This window comes from Phalangium opilio, unplaced genomic scaffold (assembly GCF_054372755.1).
Source record: "Phalangium opilio isolate 3A_F unplaced genomic scaffold, DU_Popi_V2 ptg000344l_1, whole genome shotgun sequence".
Taxonomy (NCBI): Eukaryota; Metazoa; Arthropoda; class Arachnida; order Opiliones; family Phalangiidae; genus Phalangium; species Phalangium opilio.
The window spans coordinates 1,023,616-1,039,985 of record NW_028324227.1 but is presented as its reverse complement, the minus strand read 5'-3'; the positions used below and the strand labels follow the sequence as shown (position 1 = coordinate 1,039,985).

Below are 16,370 nucleotides of genomic sequence, written 5' to 3'. Positions count from 1 at the left end.
TCAATCGGGCTGTGAACTTTATGAAAATGTGGTGTCAACATTTAGATCGACAAATTCTTCCAATGTTCCAGCATGTAAGTACTTAATTTTTTTATTTTGCTGCGCTACTGCAAACTAAAGTTGCGCTACCTTGCTTGCGCGTAATTGCCAGCGGAAAATGTCAGATATCATCAAGCGCTGCGTCCCATAGTCCCTTTCCATAAGGTCGTTGCGCTGCCTTACTTACGCATCCTATAGTCCTCAAACCTAGCCAGCGAGTGTGAATATCAGAAGCCATGAAGCGCTGCGTCCCATAGTCCATTTCCATAAGGTCATTGCGCTACCTTACTTACACATCCTATAGTCCTCAAGCCTAACCAGCGCCTGTGAAGATCGGAGCCGTTCAAGATGATGACCTTTGTCATCACTTGCGATATACCATGAATTGATGGGCAGACCCTGATAAAGTATATTAGCCATAAACCATGAATAATTAGGTAAAAGGACGTTGACTGATATCAGGAGGGGGTCGAGGGGATAATTTTCATATCTGTGACTAGGTAGTTTCGGTTTGCTAGCAAGTATTACTTGTTGCGACCCATTTTTACATTACAATGAAATGCACGACCTTGCTTGTATGTCTTTTATATTTTGGGGAAAACCAAGCCACTAAATTGGCGCAGTGTATTATGGAACACTGTTGTAAGATATTTACCCTATCTTTATCTACTTTTATATTAGCGGGTTTGAGCTATTAGGAAAAAACTTGGAATAGTCTGAACGTACCTTTAAGAATGTGTTAGAAAAAGTGTGAAGATGTCAACCTAAATCAATAAGGAAATTTTATCCCCCTCTTTTTTCCTTTTTTCGTGTCCGGAACACGCGAAATTACGACACTCTGGGACGAAGGAAAATACTAAAATATAACTGAAAGAGTAAATTTATGAGCGCCTTTGTCTTTCAATCGATTTTCGCCCTTGGCTCTTTGGCGCTCCTTTTTATTTTGTACCCTTATTTCGCCTCTTTTCTTGTTAATATTTTATAGCGTGAAAATTGTTTGTTCAGTAACTCGGCCTTTTGATTTTAAGTCAATATATATCCCCCTCTTTTGGGATTCGCTCCCTCGGCACGCTTCTCCCTCTAGGTGAGCGAGTGATCGTGCTAAGATTTTTTCACTCTTTTTTTCACCCCATTAACTATGTGGTATAAGATTACCACGATCAACCTGCTGCTAAACACAAGTTTTTAATACGTTCAGAACACTGTCCGTATCTGACCTAAAGTATGCGTGGTAGGCCTAGGAGTCAAAGATTGAATTTAAAAGTTGTCTTGGCTCAATGTTTTAGTTGGGTCAAGTCCAGGGAGGATTGCCGACATGCGTCGCATTCCCTCACACTTTGTTGTCCAGAAGCTTGGCTTACAGGACTTTAGACATGGTAATTATTTGTTATTGGGAAGCTAATTAGGCTGCCATATTATCCCCCGTTTTAAAGCTCTGATTTGGTTGTGATAAAGTAAAAATAAACAGAAACGGTTCCACTTTTTTGAAATTCGGCATCATCGCATATGGAGCTGAATTCTACCTTTCGTTCTAGACAGTTCTCTTTCTATTTCATTCCAACAAATAGGTGAACGAACGTTCGAGTCTACAGAGGAAACGCCCCCCTAAACGTTTTGTAGAAGGGTACCCTAGGGTATCCGAAAGTATGGGCGCCGCCGGAGGTTAAAATAAAATATTGGCTGTTTTATTGGTTATTGGCAATTTTGTGAAAAATGGAACCAGGACTTGATCCCTATTTCTCCATTTTCCTTATATATTTTTTTCTGTCACGAGGGGGCGGCGGCATTTTTTATTCTATAGGGAATGTGTTTTTTTTTTTCTTTTTGGGATTTATAAAAAATGGGTCCCAGTACGGTCGTAGTACGCCCCCCGCTAATAGAAGTTATTACTATTCAGCGCCACTAAGTCGGGTAGACCAACGTAAAGAAATGGACTTTCTTGGAATTCTAGGCTTACTTATTTTTATTTGCAACGGTTTTACTGATGTATAAAACCCGGAAAACCCAATGGGGCCGCTAAGTCGCTCAAAGAGTTAACTGTGGGTTTCAAAGATAAATGATATAGATTCGCCGGACTCCTATATAGGAATTATTTCCAATTTCCATTTAATAGTAGCGCATCTATCTCTTAAATAAATCAGATTAGGGTCTAATCGTTTTTATAGCTTTGATTATACAGGGTGTTTGTGAAAAGTCCATCAATAATGAAAGGGCGTATTTATTGGGCCATTTTGAGTCGAAAATGTTCTATGACATTTTGCCGTCCGAGCCACGGTTTTCGAGTTATGATTTGAATATTTTAGGGATGACCCCTTCATTAAATTAGCGCTGTCTTTCAATTTCTTAATTAAATTTAAGGGGTCATCCGTAAATTACTCCAATCATAACTTGAAAACAGTGGCCCGAACGGAAAAATGTCATAGAACATTTTCGACTCAAAATGGCCCAATAAATACGCCCTTTCATTATTGATGGACCTTTCACAAACACCCTGTATAATTAGGATTGTATTGTTATTATTTCACTATCAAAATTGAGCGATAAACAAAAGTATACTTTTAATATATGAACTTTTGATGCTAACTATATATGAATATTCCCCCATCACTGATGCAACCCAAAAATAACATAAATTTTTGGCTTTATTTTGAGAGATGGTTTGTTTTTGTAAAAAGTGGCACGATACAGAAACCGAGGAGTTACTCGTGATACATTATTCATAGTCAACTCATCGTCAAAATGAAGTTGACTATAAATATTGTTAGAATAGAACTCCCTTTAGGGCCCTAAAGTTTCACTTTGGTTTAGTGGATATTCTAAAAATATATTTTTGTTCAAGAACAGATTACATGAGTAAATTCTACGAAGGTTTAGACTTTTAAATTTCGAAATAATGTTGATTCTATGTCGAATCTTAATTTCCTTTAAAGTTTATAAAGTTCTATCGTTCAATATTTACTGAAAGATATAAAATTTTAAATCAAAGTAGAAGATATATTCTATAGGTTTTTCTTTTGCCTGACCCGATATAGGCTTTCACGTTTCACGTCAATATTTTAGTAACTCGCTGTAATATTGTTTTTGATTTATAAATTTTTCATCAGTTAAAAATACATTTACTCGCTTCAGGAACTCTTCCGGATCTATATATTTTGCAATATTCCACATTTATTTGAAGAAATTCGTCTGACTCCTAAGGCGTTAAGCCTTAGGAGTCAGACAAGCTTTTTTCTAACTCCCAGGCTCCATTGTTTTTATACATATAAATGATACAGACCTGTACTAAGATGTAGACAATTTGCGTTAATCTTATTAGCTTGAATACGTTCTTGATATGAAGTTGTTCGGCTTCAAAAAATTTTTACCTTCAGTAGATGAAAATAATTTGGCTGTATAATCCCGCTTCAAATGGCCCTAAAATTGCCTTTTGCAAACATGTTTTGCATTGTCAATTTTGAGGAAAAACTACGGTGCTTGAACTTCAACCAAACCCAACATTTTGATATATACTTCATCTATATTTTAAGCTTTTATAAAGAGTGTAGATGGCGTTTTTCGACGAAAATAATTACAGTGGTGCAATACGCTAGTGCAAAGTCTTGCTTGCTGTATAAATGTAATTTGATTTGACAGGCGATTGTTACTCTATTTACAACAAGAATTACTGTCCCGTGTCAAAGATAATACAGCGTGACACCACTAAAGAGAGTGGTTGTAGGCTTAACACTGCAACTGTTAGTGCTAGATTTTAAACTTATTTCCTTCGTTAATACTAAAGGGCTTAGAAAATGTTCCAAAATCGATAAGAGAAAATTGGGGTTACACCAAGACGAATCGAAGCGTTTTAAATCCATCCCAGATCCTCTACTTCGTTCGGTTCATCCCTAGGAAATTGCTCCTCTTACAATCAGCTAGACCATACAGGATTGAAAAATCTTGTAAGTTTTCTTTTCTAAACCAGCTAGAATTTTTTATCGTCTTTTCTTCCCAGACAAGGACTAGATTCTAGAGATGGGGAGAATGGCGCGTTTTCTGGGGCAAATAAACTAATAAGCCTTGCCTATCGTCGATGGGATGAAAGTGGATCGCGCGATATCTTTCCGACCGTGAGTGGTCTCGTTCCTTTAAATCGAAAACTAATTTCTCCTTCTTATCCTTCTTACCCTTCTCTATTACATTGTCTTAGAAAAACGGTTATACTCTCGTTTGCTTCCTACTTTTTTCGTTGCCAAGAATGAAGTAATTTTGTTTTTTTAACAAAAGGGATGTTGAAATGTAAAATCCAGTTATATTGTTTGAAGGAAGAGAAAGTATTATTTAAAAAAGGGGTGAAGGATTAAAATAAGTTGGTTTTGCTTCCATTAAGAATGGTTAAAATGGTCTGAAATGAATTCGACCATTTTTACTCTGTATTTTTCGATCAATCCCAGTGGGCTCAGTTTTACGCTAATAAGAATACTATCAGTTAGATAATCACTAAAACTATAGGACTAATCATTATGAGAAACGGTGATTATGACTATCTTGTTCCATAAGTTTCCTTGTTAGATTTATTTCAATCTCCCTTTAAGAAATGAGTTTGCAGTTAGGAGGAGCTTAATCTTGGTCGGTAGCCGAGTTAGCCGTGTGGAGACCGGATCTTCTTCTCGAGTATGTCTGGGTGGTAGCGATTTTATCTGAAAATTGACGGGTCAATATATCAAGCTCACCGTAAAGTCGGACCGAACTCTCCGTAGCACCCAGTGCGTTTTTGGCGAAGCATTTGTAGATGCCGTAGTCGTTCTTTAGTAGGTTTCTTATCGTCAGTTTGGAGTGCATCTTATATCCGTCGCCCGTCGCTGTTGTCTGGAATTTCTCGCCGGCGGAAATGAAGACGTCGTTGCCATTCAACCAGTAATTGGTGGCAGCCGGATAAGCCTCGATATGGCAATCGATGGTGACGTTCTTGCCCAATTGAGCTCCCACTAGTTGGTGAGGAAGCCACATAACAGGCGGGACTGTAACGATACGTTTAAAGATATGATGGATATTGGCTAGATCATTTTCATAGCTTATTACCATCAAATCGTATTAACCCTAAACCATAATAGTCTCTTCGTGGAATAGGTACCTTATACCTAATTCGAAAACACGAGCATTGGTACGGATTCTTCTAGTATTGATATTTTGGTTAACAGAAATGGCATGAAGCTAAAGTCCTTAAATTTATGAACTTTTGCAAGAAGTGAGCGGTGCATCGCGGGGACTTGCACCTATAGGCTGTTGGCTCTGTTCCCACGCTTATATTATAATTCGTGTTAGTTATTACTACATTAAAATTGCTATTTTGCATATTCTTAGTTGGCTTCCCAACATTTTTTCTATCCCTCATCTTCTAGGGCACATTATAATCTTAAAAAAAGTTCAATATCACATTTCATAACCTCGAAATTTAATCATGGATAGCGAAAACACCAATTTCCTCTACTCCTTCTGATTAATTTCGAAAAAAAAGAACGAAAAAACTTGACGCTGGCTCGTATCGACAACCCCTCGAGTGTTTGACTTTCTTTAAAGGGAATTTCCGCAACTGTTCTCGTGAAAAAAAATAAAATAAAGGCCCTTGAAACTCCGGCATACTAATATCCGATTTAAAGCAATTTCTTATACACGCGTATATTCCATGAATTTCGGGAAGCTGAAGTGATTACTTCCGCCAACGATATCCCTGTTTGCCATGCTCTTCATTTCGTATTAAAATGAAAAGAAGGGAAGAAACTTGATCTCCATCTCTCTTATTCTCTCAGTCTTCTCAAGTACTAAACGTACCCTCAAAAGGACAAGTTTCACACAAGTGGCAATATATGAATTTGGGTAGCTGCTGATACGGTGAAATGGTGGAGGAACAGGCTATTTATAGATTTAGATTGACAAAATAATTATAAAACAACAATAAACCGTAACATAATTGTTCCATTGAATATTACGACCAAAATTTTACGAATACTTGTCCTTTAAAAGCGTTCGTTTAGTTTTTAAAAAAGAACTATGTAAAAGACAAAAAGAAGTTCAAGAACAATGAAAGAATTTACCAAAGAGGAAGGCAGAGCGCGTGTTATTTGTAAGGGACTTTAAATTCGCCTTCCCCGCCGTTAAGTTTAGTATCAACAAATCTTTGAAACAAATACTTGTACTCTCTTAAACGCATCCGACCATGTTCCCTGAAAATTTCAGGCCCGATTTTTAGTGCTCGGAATGTGGAACATTCCTTCGCTTTAGTTAAATTGGGAAAATAAATCCTTCGTCCGACAGGCTCTGAGAGGGACTGCCCAAACAGAACGTTCAATACCTTTCAAGTTTCAACCCAGCGAAAGTTACCAATAAAGGGATACTTTTACGATTGTTGCAACTAGAAACTTTCAAATCTATTTAAGATTTTCACCATTATTTATTAAAGGCATTTAATATTTTGAAAGCTTCGTCTTTGTTAGGAAAGTTTTGACCTGAAAATCGGGGTGTTTAGGTAATTTATGGGTTATGTGTAATATTTTTGATTCGCTTTATGTTTTAATCAAAACCCTCATCAATATGAAAAATTCGAAAATTGATGTTCTAAGCCATTTGATAAATTTGATGATTTCTTGGTATTACTATAACTTTTCACTTAAAGAACTGAGAAGGAATGCAAAGATAATGCAAAATATAAATATTTCAAATTGAAACTAGGTCCCTATCAATAAGATTAAAGTAAATATGAGCACTTCAGTTAAGTTTCTGGAGAATGCGCGTTACTCTTGTCTGTTAAGCGCGTGATGTTGAAGTTGTAGACTAACTCATAGGCTCCAATAAGTTAACTTAAATCCGCATGTATATCTTTTTCAATATTGTATATAAAAATATTGTTGGTTTGTTAATGTACGTCTCAGTATCCCTTTAAATAACTTTCTTCTGATTGAACACTCGGACGGAAACGAACTGCGCCCATCCCTATATGTATGGACTTGATACTCCGAAATGAATCTCCCACGGTATTTTTTTTTTCATCCCCTTACTTGAAGTCTGAGAATGTTGTCGTGATAAGACTTTTAATGCAATGCCTCGTGCTTTGTTTAGTTTTATACGGTTTTCAGAGTCTTTTATCAAGAAAATGAATCGGTTTCTTCGTATATAGAGTTCCGTATACGTCGCTTTCTTTCTTTGCTTTTGTTTTTAAGTGGAATTCCGGCGTATTTTGAAATCTTTTATAGTGTGGGAGGCCAAGGCTTAGATAAGCAACAGCTTTAATTAGGTCCCTTGGGATTTTTCCCCCCTTTTAGCTAGGCAAACAGCGCGTGGATTTTGGCGCCCACAGCGCTTCCACCATCCTACTTGGCCTCTTTGAAGTGATGATCCTAGAGCTATGGACGATCAGACCACTGCGCCTCGCATTATACATTAAATATGACCAAGTAAGGTCGATATAACTTTTTGACTCTCATTTTCCCCCTTAATGCAATTAAGTAATTGAATCCAATCATAAATATTTTGGCTAGTTTCGGTTTAGAACTAAAAATAATTCATGATTACGGTACATTTTACAATGTTAAACGTTAAACGGATAAGAAAGCCGAACTCCAAAGCGTTAGGAACAAAGGCTCTATGTGAAACTAACTTTTTCGTTTGTCCCTAAATACCTTTTTTAACGTTACTTATTGGTTTGAATAGTTCACAAGTAAAAATATTCATTTCTAATCAGAAAAATGATTAATCTTTTTAATGAGAAGTTTTTAAGCAAAAATCTACTTTGAAAACCACTTCAAAGTTCTAGGCAGATTGTTATTAGAGTGTGCACCTACTTTATCTGTCTTATTGTATGTTTGAAAAGGGGTACCGCTCGTCTAAGCCTAAACCTAACGTCATGTCAAGAGTGTGGGGCTCTTTGCAACAGCCTAAAGAGTTAATTTCAACTTTCGGCTTTTGCGTTTCATCTTAAAGTTTTAATAAGCTTTCTGCTACCACTTTGGCCAAGCTCTTTCTGACGCAACGTCAGTTAATGCCCCACTTCCCAATTCAAATAAGGGCTATGTCCTCTTTTCCCTAAACATACATGACGAAAGAATACACTCTAATTCGACGGCATTTCATGAAAGTCCGCCTCAGTAATAAAACTTGAAAGAGAAATATTGTGGCGATGGCTTTCGTTTCTGTTCTGGACTTCGATACAGGGTGGAAAAGTTTTGTTTGAAGTATTTCTGAGCTTGAGTCCATTTTAGAAAAGGGTTTAACGGGTTTTTGACCCTCATATTATTTATGTTATTGTTATTGTCAATTTGTTAATGATTGTGATTTTGCACCCCTCACTGTTAAGACAAGGGAGTCCCATTGTACGCGAAGATTTTGTAAATCACAGGCAGTTTGAATCGAATATTTCTCCCCTGTAGAGCAATAATTGTGATCAAGCTAAGCCTTGCCTCTAACCTATGCATCGAATCCCAAAGCCGGTTGTTCGCATAGAAGCGAGGAACCGTGAATAAATCTATGGGATTTAGATGGTAACTTAAGCGGATAAGTTTCGCGCAAACAAGACTTCATAAATTTACACTTTTTAACGGCGGTTCTCTGGCCGGGGCCCCTTTTAGAGCGACTTTGGAACGTTGCTAGAAAATGGAAGATGACTCATAAAATCCGCGAACGTTTCATCTAGCTTGGACTGGATGGACCATGCATCTCCCTGGAGGGAAAAGCACGAGGCGTTCGTTTAATATTTGGAAGATTTGAAAATTACTCACATTGCACGTGTAGAAGTATTCTCCTACTAACGGAGGGTGGCACCCCGTTGGAAGCGATGCAGAGATAGGCGCCCATATGTAGACGACTCACTCTAGTTATGTTTAAAGTTTCTCCGCTGTAAGCTGTCGCTGCAATAATGGAAGAAGAGAAAAATATTAGAAAAGGCTTAGGTCATTTTTTGAGGGACGTTCATAATTGGAAGTTAACGAAGTCATAATTGCACTTTTCTAAGATGGAAGCACTTCTTTACGTGACCAATTTTTAAATACGTGGTATCTATCGTTTTATTTCCAATTCCAAAGCGAATGTTTTCCATAAAATACAAAGTGAAGTTTCATTATCGAACTTTTTAATAGGTTCCGCGATGATTGTTTATAACAATATTAGGTTTGATCAATAGACAAGTAGTAAGGCAGTGTGACATGTTCTTGATCTTCCAGGGTAAAATGATGCGAATTATTCCGGGCATCGTAATTAGGAATTCGTAATATTACTTAGAGGAACTCTCTCGCATAGACAAGCATTTTATAGCGAGTTACTTCGCTCTAAATAAGCTTCCTGTGTAATTGAAAGGAGTCCGAACTGCTCGCTTGGAATGATTGTCATCCTCCTTTTAATTACATGAAAATATCCTTCACTTCATCTTTATGGTCTTCGTACTTTAAGTATATACTTAAACGAGTCGGACAGTTTGGGTATCTAGCTTTCCTCCATTGTTATATTTCAACCCCTCAATTTCCCCCTTTATTTCATTATAAAATTCGTAACCGGGCTATACCGTCGCGGATTATTAAAGTCGCGTAACCCATTTACGGCTTTTCGCCAAACTACTCCTCGATGTTTGCTTCCGAAAATATTTGATCTACGCCGCGGACCTTCGTCGATATTTGAAGCGAAAGGGGTTGACTATCCGCGGCACTAGCCGGCCGAGGATTAGGTCCCGGGGATCTAATTTGAATTTTAGAAAAGCAAACAAAACCGACTAAGAGTATATAGCCACGGCACTTCACCTCCTCGCCTCGCCTCGTTCACTCTCTTTCGGGGTATCGCTTATACCTGCGAGAGAGAGCCAGTATTATCGTAACTTGAATCTTTGAGATAGTTTTAATGCATCCGGAGCGTACACACACGCGTACGTCTTCACTTCTAAACTAGATTACTTCTATTGGACTAATAGTCCAACATATTTACCCGGGGAAATTTTCCTGATGTTGCTCATACATTTTGTCGTCTTTCATCATTTCCCTTAAAAGTTTTGAAAACTGGTAGATTATTATTGAGGTCCAACGTTTCATTTTAGCTTCCTACCTTATGTTTTCGAAATTTAGTCTGATTTGGAAATTTTTGTTTAAATAATGAAGGAGTTAGTAAGCACGGCAGGAATGATGTGTTTTAGTATTGGAAAAGACTTTTTAATGCATTAAATTAGCATTAATTTCATCATGCGAGTAAAATTTAAGTTAAATCATAACTCGAAAACAGCGGCCCGGTCGCCAAATTGTCACTGAACATTTTCGACTAAAAATCGTCCAAAGAATATCCCCCTTTTATGCCTTCAGGCTTATCAGGAACACCTGTGTCCTGTATTTTGCTGTGGTCAGCTCTGTAGGTCATAGACAATATTTAACTCCCATTTATCGAGTAACCTCTAAAAAAACTATGCCGGCTTACTACAAGTATTAGCTTTGGAAAACCTTTACAGAAACCCATATACTTGATTTCCCCAGATAGCAATACAAACTTTCCTTAAAATAGTTTTTCAAAATGAGGATAACTTACAAGGTAGTTGTTAGACGAACGTTACGTTACCAAAACAAAGTAAAATAAATCCATATACAACCGTACGCTATCGTGATAGGAAAGCATTGAATAGAGAAATCTATTCCGTACGTGCTATGGAATTGGAGTGAAATCAACCCCCATGGCATCCTCTCCATTCGAAGCTAAAACGCTCAGGTTATGGGGATCTGCGTCTGACCGCGTCGATCAGATTTCCGCGCGAATAAAAAACCCATGTCTAGCGTCCCCCTCTTTCAGATCTAAAAGGTCGTAACTACTATATTTCGACAGGTACACATTTACCATACTTTATCTGTTAAACATCATTTTCTCTTTATTTTTTCTCTTTTGAACAAACACTCGGGATATGTCGCCGAAAAGACTTCTCGAGACGAACCGTTTCATACAAGTATGTAGCAACGTCTGCTCTTTTATTTTTTTACAATACTCGCGACACGGTAGATGATCATCTAGGGACTGACCATAAAGGCCCTTTTCCTCCTTGATGGTTAAAGAGTAGTCAAAATTTTCCAAGCCCTTAATCCATTATTAAAATGATTCGAGGGATGAAATGTAGTATATATTATTATAGTGTTTGTGAATCAAGACAATGCTTCACTGAATATTGAAAAAATATGGTAAATATTGTCTTCTAATTTACCATTAAAACAACAAGAGTTATAAGTTCGATTGTTATGTTAATTACTATCAATAAATTCTCAGCGTCATGAATCTGAAATCCAAAATTTCAATATTCTTGGGAAAGTTTCGTAAATTCTTGATGATATTGAAGAAAAACGTGACCTCGATATTCAAATATTCGGAATATTTGAAAAGAGTTTATAGCTTTTATTTTTTTTCTTATCAATTGTAACCCTATGCTTAGCTGCACGAACTAGCCTGATGTTATTGGGTTACGTTTTCCTTCGTTTTAGTTTTCACTAAGTTAAAAGGTGCGAATAAAAATATTTGCGGGTCATTTTCGGCACGCGTTCTAACGACTCTTATATTAGCCATGTGTAGCGTCCAGGAAACAACCTTATTTAAAGTAACGACCTATTTGGTCCCTAAATTGCTCTATTATGTTTTCTCATGCATTCTTTTTTTATTAAAACTCTTTCTCGGATGTGATATTAAATTGCAAACTCTCTGTGCTAAATTGACGTAGCTTTTCAATTTTGAATTTTTGGGGATGAGAAATTAAGGTGAAATATAGGAGCGAAATTGAATTTTTGATCACGTGGGGAAAAACCTCTTTTCAATATAGATTAAACAGAATAGTGTTCCAGACTAAAAGTTATGTAATTTCGATTTTGATAAAGAATATTTCCACTTCAATCTAAGAAACATTTAAATTTGGTTTCGGACAAAGGTTTTACCAAATATGGTACATGGAAATGAAAATCAAAATATTATTCAAAGACATGGAAATTTCAATATCGGGCATAGGCATTATGTAATTACAAAAATCTAACCTCCCTTAAGAGATTACTGAAACCCACTTAAATTAATAAACATGCAAAGCTACAAGCTATAACTTAAGAAAACCAAATCGTTAATCGAGGGTACTTCCAATCAAACTTGGGGTAAAATCTAGGCTTATTTTGCTTAAGTTTAAGGCAACATACAATCCTAATCATTGTGCAAAGTAGTGTAGTAAAACCATGTTGATTAATTTCTAAAGTTATTCCGGTCGTCTAGTTTTTTAATAAAAAATATTTTTAAGCAGTCTTCGAGTTACGACAAACTGGCTCCCACCAATTCAAGGAAATAAGTAAAGGAGGTACTAAGAGAGGGGAAGTCTACCTGCCATTATTGGTACCCTAAGCGCGTCGTTAACCGGGCGTACCAAATTTCGCGGTTTTTTTTCTCTTTAGGTACGACCCGCTCACTATACTCGTTTCGGTGGAATATCGAAATAGGGCTATATGGGTGGGTATACGAATCAACTTAGAGTGAGCGTTAAGGATATAGATATGAAGTAAGAGGGTATAAGGTTGAGAGGAGCCCTACAGGGTAGCGTACTCAGCCTTTTCTTCTTCTGCCAATAGCCCAAAGGGATGGGTTCGTTATCTTCTCTCCTCCACGAGATGTTTGGCTTGGGATAACCTTTGGACCGACACTTGAGCGTGATGTCTGTGCCTTCGCGAGCCACGATATCCGACTTGCTCTCTTCCACAATGAAGTCAGGGGGGACTAAACGAAAGAAATAAGATATGCTCGGTGAGATCGTGCTGAGGAAAGACCCTCTCTGGAAAGCCCACACGATAGACTCATGGCTCTCAGACCATCTGGTTTGTCAAATTCAAAGAAACCAAAACATACACGTGACATGCACGGACTTTAATACCAGTCGTGTCAGTGAGTTATATTTGCTTTAGGTAGTGACATAAGTTAATAGGATAAGTTCCATAAGTGTGACACTTATATATACGTCGTAATGCTAGAGACTTATTGAGAACTACTTCGATAACAACGCTTGTGATTCATGAAATTGATACTGTAAATCATAGGGAACAACTAACTTCCTTTAATTGAACCGTAACCATTATAAGTGTCAGATCTGACGTGATATAAACCTCGCAAACCATTTATTCTGTGAACCTTGATACAGTAGAAGCGGGAAAAATGTAAGACAAGAATAGGAGGAAAAATAACATAAGTAGATACGAACAAGAAACGCATTGTGTAAGAAATATGAATCAAGATTGCGGGATAGGATCGAGGAGAAAGGAGAACGTCATCATATATATCCACGCCCCCCCTCTCTCCTCCATCCTCCGTGCTCTTTCCACGAGATCAGAAATGTAGGTCTACACCCCTACGGTAAGAAATGATGTTTAGCTTTTCGCCGCAAGCCAAAAATGCCTTTGTAAGAAGGTGTATAGACGAAACAATAACTGTAAAGGGACCCACAATCTACACGGTCAGCAATCAAAAAAATTGCGATGCGACGCTCTTTAGCTCTGATTTATATTAAAAATTATTTAAATCCTGTATGTTAATATTGCGTCACGCTTGGGAAAATAGAGCTAAACGTTGGAATGTCGCAGGTTAAGAATCTCCACAAAATCGTTTCTACCGCGCTGATTAAAATGGATATATATATATTTTTTTGCTAGCGGTATCTGGGTACCTCTGCAGTATAATTGGTTCTTGTTAGGGCGAATGTCTATGCTCAGATAGAAACTTCGGATATAAAATATTGTCCTTTTCGTAAGTGGACGCGTATTTTTTTTATAAGGGAAGTGGTATATTTTTAGCTCAAGGCGAGCTCTCCTCTGTTGTCAAATGTTGCTATTGTGTTACAAACAAACCAAACCAAAAAATCTATATTTGTTGGGGGAACAAAATATTTTAAAATGATTTTACCTTTGACCCATGAGGAATCGTTGTCTACGATATTGAGGTTATCATTTAGGGAAAGGTTTTTGGTACAGGTTAAAAACTAAATATTTCAACGTATGCGAGTTTATAAAAATAACTCTTTATCTGCTAAATTACTTCGTAAAATATGAATAGACATGAAAGAGAGTCGAAGAGATTAGACCGGCACGTATTTTGTTGGAAATCTCAATATAGCAGAAGGAACTAATCGATGTATTAAAATTTAGACCTATGAAATAATAGATGCCATTGGTTTCACCTATTTTGATAATGAGTAATTAGACTTACAGATAATAGAGGATTGAGGTTTATAATATTTATATGGCTTTAACTTCCAAGCGTTGCCCATCCGTCTTAAATTTCAATTAACTGTCAATACTCATTATCAAATTAGATGATATAATTTATTAGTACCAGTGGTGTAATCAAAGGTTTCTGGCTTATTTTTAATTTCCACCGGCCAAGTTTCATAGGTCTACAAAATTAATATACCTTTTGGCTGTATTGGGATTTTCATATTAAGTGTTGGACTGCATGCTCTCTTCAACGCAATATACATGTAAAGTGTTTATTATACAGAGAATTAAAAAAAAGGTTCTGAAGAAATTGGTTATTTTAAAATACGTTTTATGTCGCTGCGCATTCGTATTTCCTTGGACAAAAGAGTTACTTTTAAATTAATATATTTGAAAAGATCTTTGCAACATTTTGATACAAAATCTCCATTCCATTTTCCAATATGCGATCAATCATAACCCTAACTAACTCTCCGTAAGTATGGGTCTACCGTAGGGACCTATAGTATTGCCATTTTCAATAATAAAGAGATTGTCAGGTCGTCTTCCATTAAAGGATTCTCCTTCACCCTGAAACAGGAAGGAGGCATGATATTTTATGAGTTTCCTTCCATATTCTAGAAGGGTTAGGGATAGAGATGGAAATCGTAGATGGATATAGATTCCGGCGAGTCCCGGCACTCCCATCTGCGAGAAACACTCTGGCAGCTAGATTCCTGTCGACCCACACTTACGGAGAGTGTTATGACCTAACCGAGTGCGAGCCAAGACAGCCTCTCCGCATCCTGAAACCATCATCTCTCCTGCCTACCCACCATTATTCCCATTAGCTCTCATCCCTCTAACTGTAACATAAAATATAGATTCGCCTTCATATGTAGAAACATTTTGATTGATAAATTCCGGTTTTGAACCTCCTTTAATCATTAATAATATTTAAAAGCAGACTGGTGGGAGCTGTAGAATTCCCGGTCTCTTTCTCTCTCTCTCTCTCTCTCTCCTACTTTCTTCCCTCTTTCCAATATCCGCCAATGGCGCTCTTTTATACCGTCGAATGATTTTAAACGTAAAGGAAACGTGATAAATACGAACCTTTCTTGTACTAAAGTAGATATGCAAGGTAAATTTTCATTGATTTAAGTTTCCACTGCAAAACATTTTTCTCCAGCTTAAGTTTTTTAATTTTTTCTAGTTTGATCGTGTAAGTTTCACTTATTTTGTTAAATTAACTTTGTCTATAATTTTGATTCATTTAAGAGGTTAAGGTTTCGATAAATATAGCAATTTAATTAAAATTCCCAGTAATTGTTTGATATTTAAAGCCAATTAGGATTTTCCTTACAAGTCTTCTTTAAGGATTCAAAGGGGAAAGTAGGCCTAGGACTAGAAAATATACGAGAGGAAAACGAGATGGAAAGATTCCACATTGGGCGGGAAAGTTGGGAAGCGTGTGCGCTTGTATTGGGATAGGAAATAAGCAATTATTTTTCCGGACGAACGAGTATGTAGTATTTTAGTTTACCTTGCACGTCCAAGTAGCTGAGTTGACTAATCATTGGTACCGTATTGACTTGGCACATATACCATCCTCGATCGGACTCTTGGACGCTTTTTATATGGAGGACGAAGTTGCGATTGTCGCTGAAGCTCAGATGAATACGGTAGTTGCGCGTGATTACGTGATTGTGGATCGTCAGGATTGCCTTGGACTCCACTTTGATCCAGGCTGGCTGTGAAATGATAAAAATTGAAAAAGAAAAATTTACAGTTAAACAATTATCAGTGATTCTAATCAAAAGAAGCGCTGAAATAATTAAAATATGAAAAAAATGTTCTTATTCCTCATTATATTGAGAAAGGTGTTTAACTTTTTTACCCTGAACTTTATTGTGCAGCAGTGAAAACATTTCTACAGGCGCTCTATGGGAAACTAATGTTAACTGTTTCGCCTAAATGTTTGCTTGTCCTAAGTACTTTACTCAAAGTTTAAATTGAATGTTTTTTGTAATCGGAGCGATTAAGATATCTGACAGAAATTGAACGTTATGGGGCGTATTTTGCGTGTTGAATTTAAATATTCCTGGTGCATCCTTTAACATGGAAAATTGTTATAAAGTAAAT

The 16,370-nt window shown here is 37.0% G+C and overlaps 1 protein-coding gene and 1 long non-coding RNA gene across 7 annotated transcripts in view; one reads left to right on the top strand and one right to left on the bottom strand.

Moving 5' to 3' along the window:
• Positions 1-16,370, bottom strand: part of LOC149609953 (lachesin-like) — a 58,450-nt gene that overhangs the window by 5,396 nt on the left and 36,684 nt on the right. For 2 of the 4 annotated variants that reach the window (XM_089860077.1, XM_089860075.1), the window contains exons 3-6: positions 15,772-15,979; positions 12,580-12,762; positions 8,787-8,915; positions 4,749-5,036 (exon numbers count right to left, since the gene is read on the bottom strand). In XM_089860077.1, coding sequence (XP_089716203.1) covers positions 4,749-5,036; positions 8,787-8,915; positions 12,580-12,762; positions 15,772-15,979 — 808 coding nt within the window. Of the gene's footprint in view, positions 1-67; positions 439-765; positions 5,037-8,786; positions 8,916-12,579; positions 12,763-15,771; positions 15,980-16,370 lie in introns of those variants that run through there. The other 2 variants (XR_016376925.1, XM_089860076.1) reach the window with 2 other exon arrangements.
• Positions 7,127-16,370, top strand: part of LOC149609952 (uncharacterized) — a 58,624-nt gene continuing 49,380 nt past the window's right edge. For 2 of the 3 annotated variants that reach the window (XR_016376934.1, XR_016376931.1), the window contains exon 1: positions 7,127-7,471. This is a non-coding gene — a long non-coding RNA (uncharacterized LOC149609952). The remainder of the gene's footprint in view (positions 7,472-16,370) is intronic. The other variant, XR_016376933.1, reaches the window with a different exon arrangement.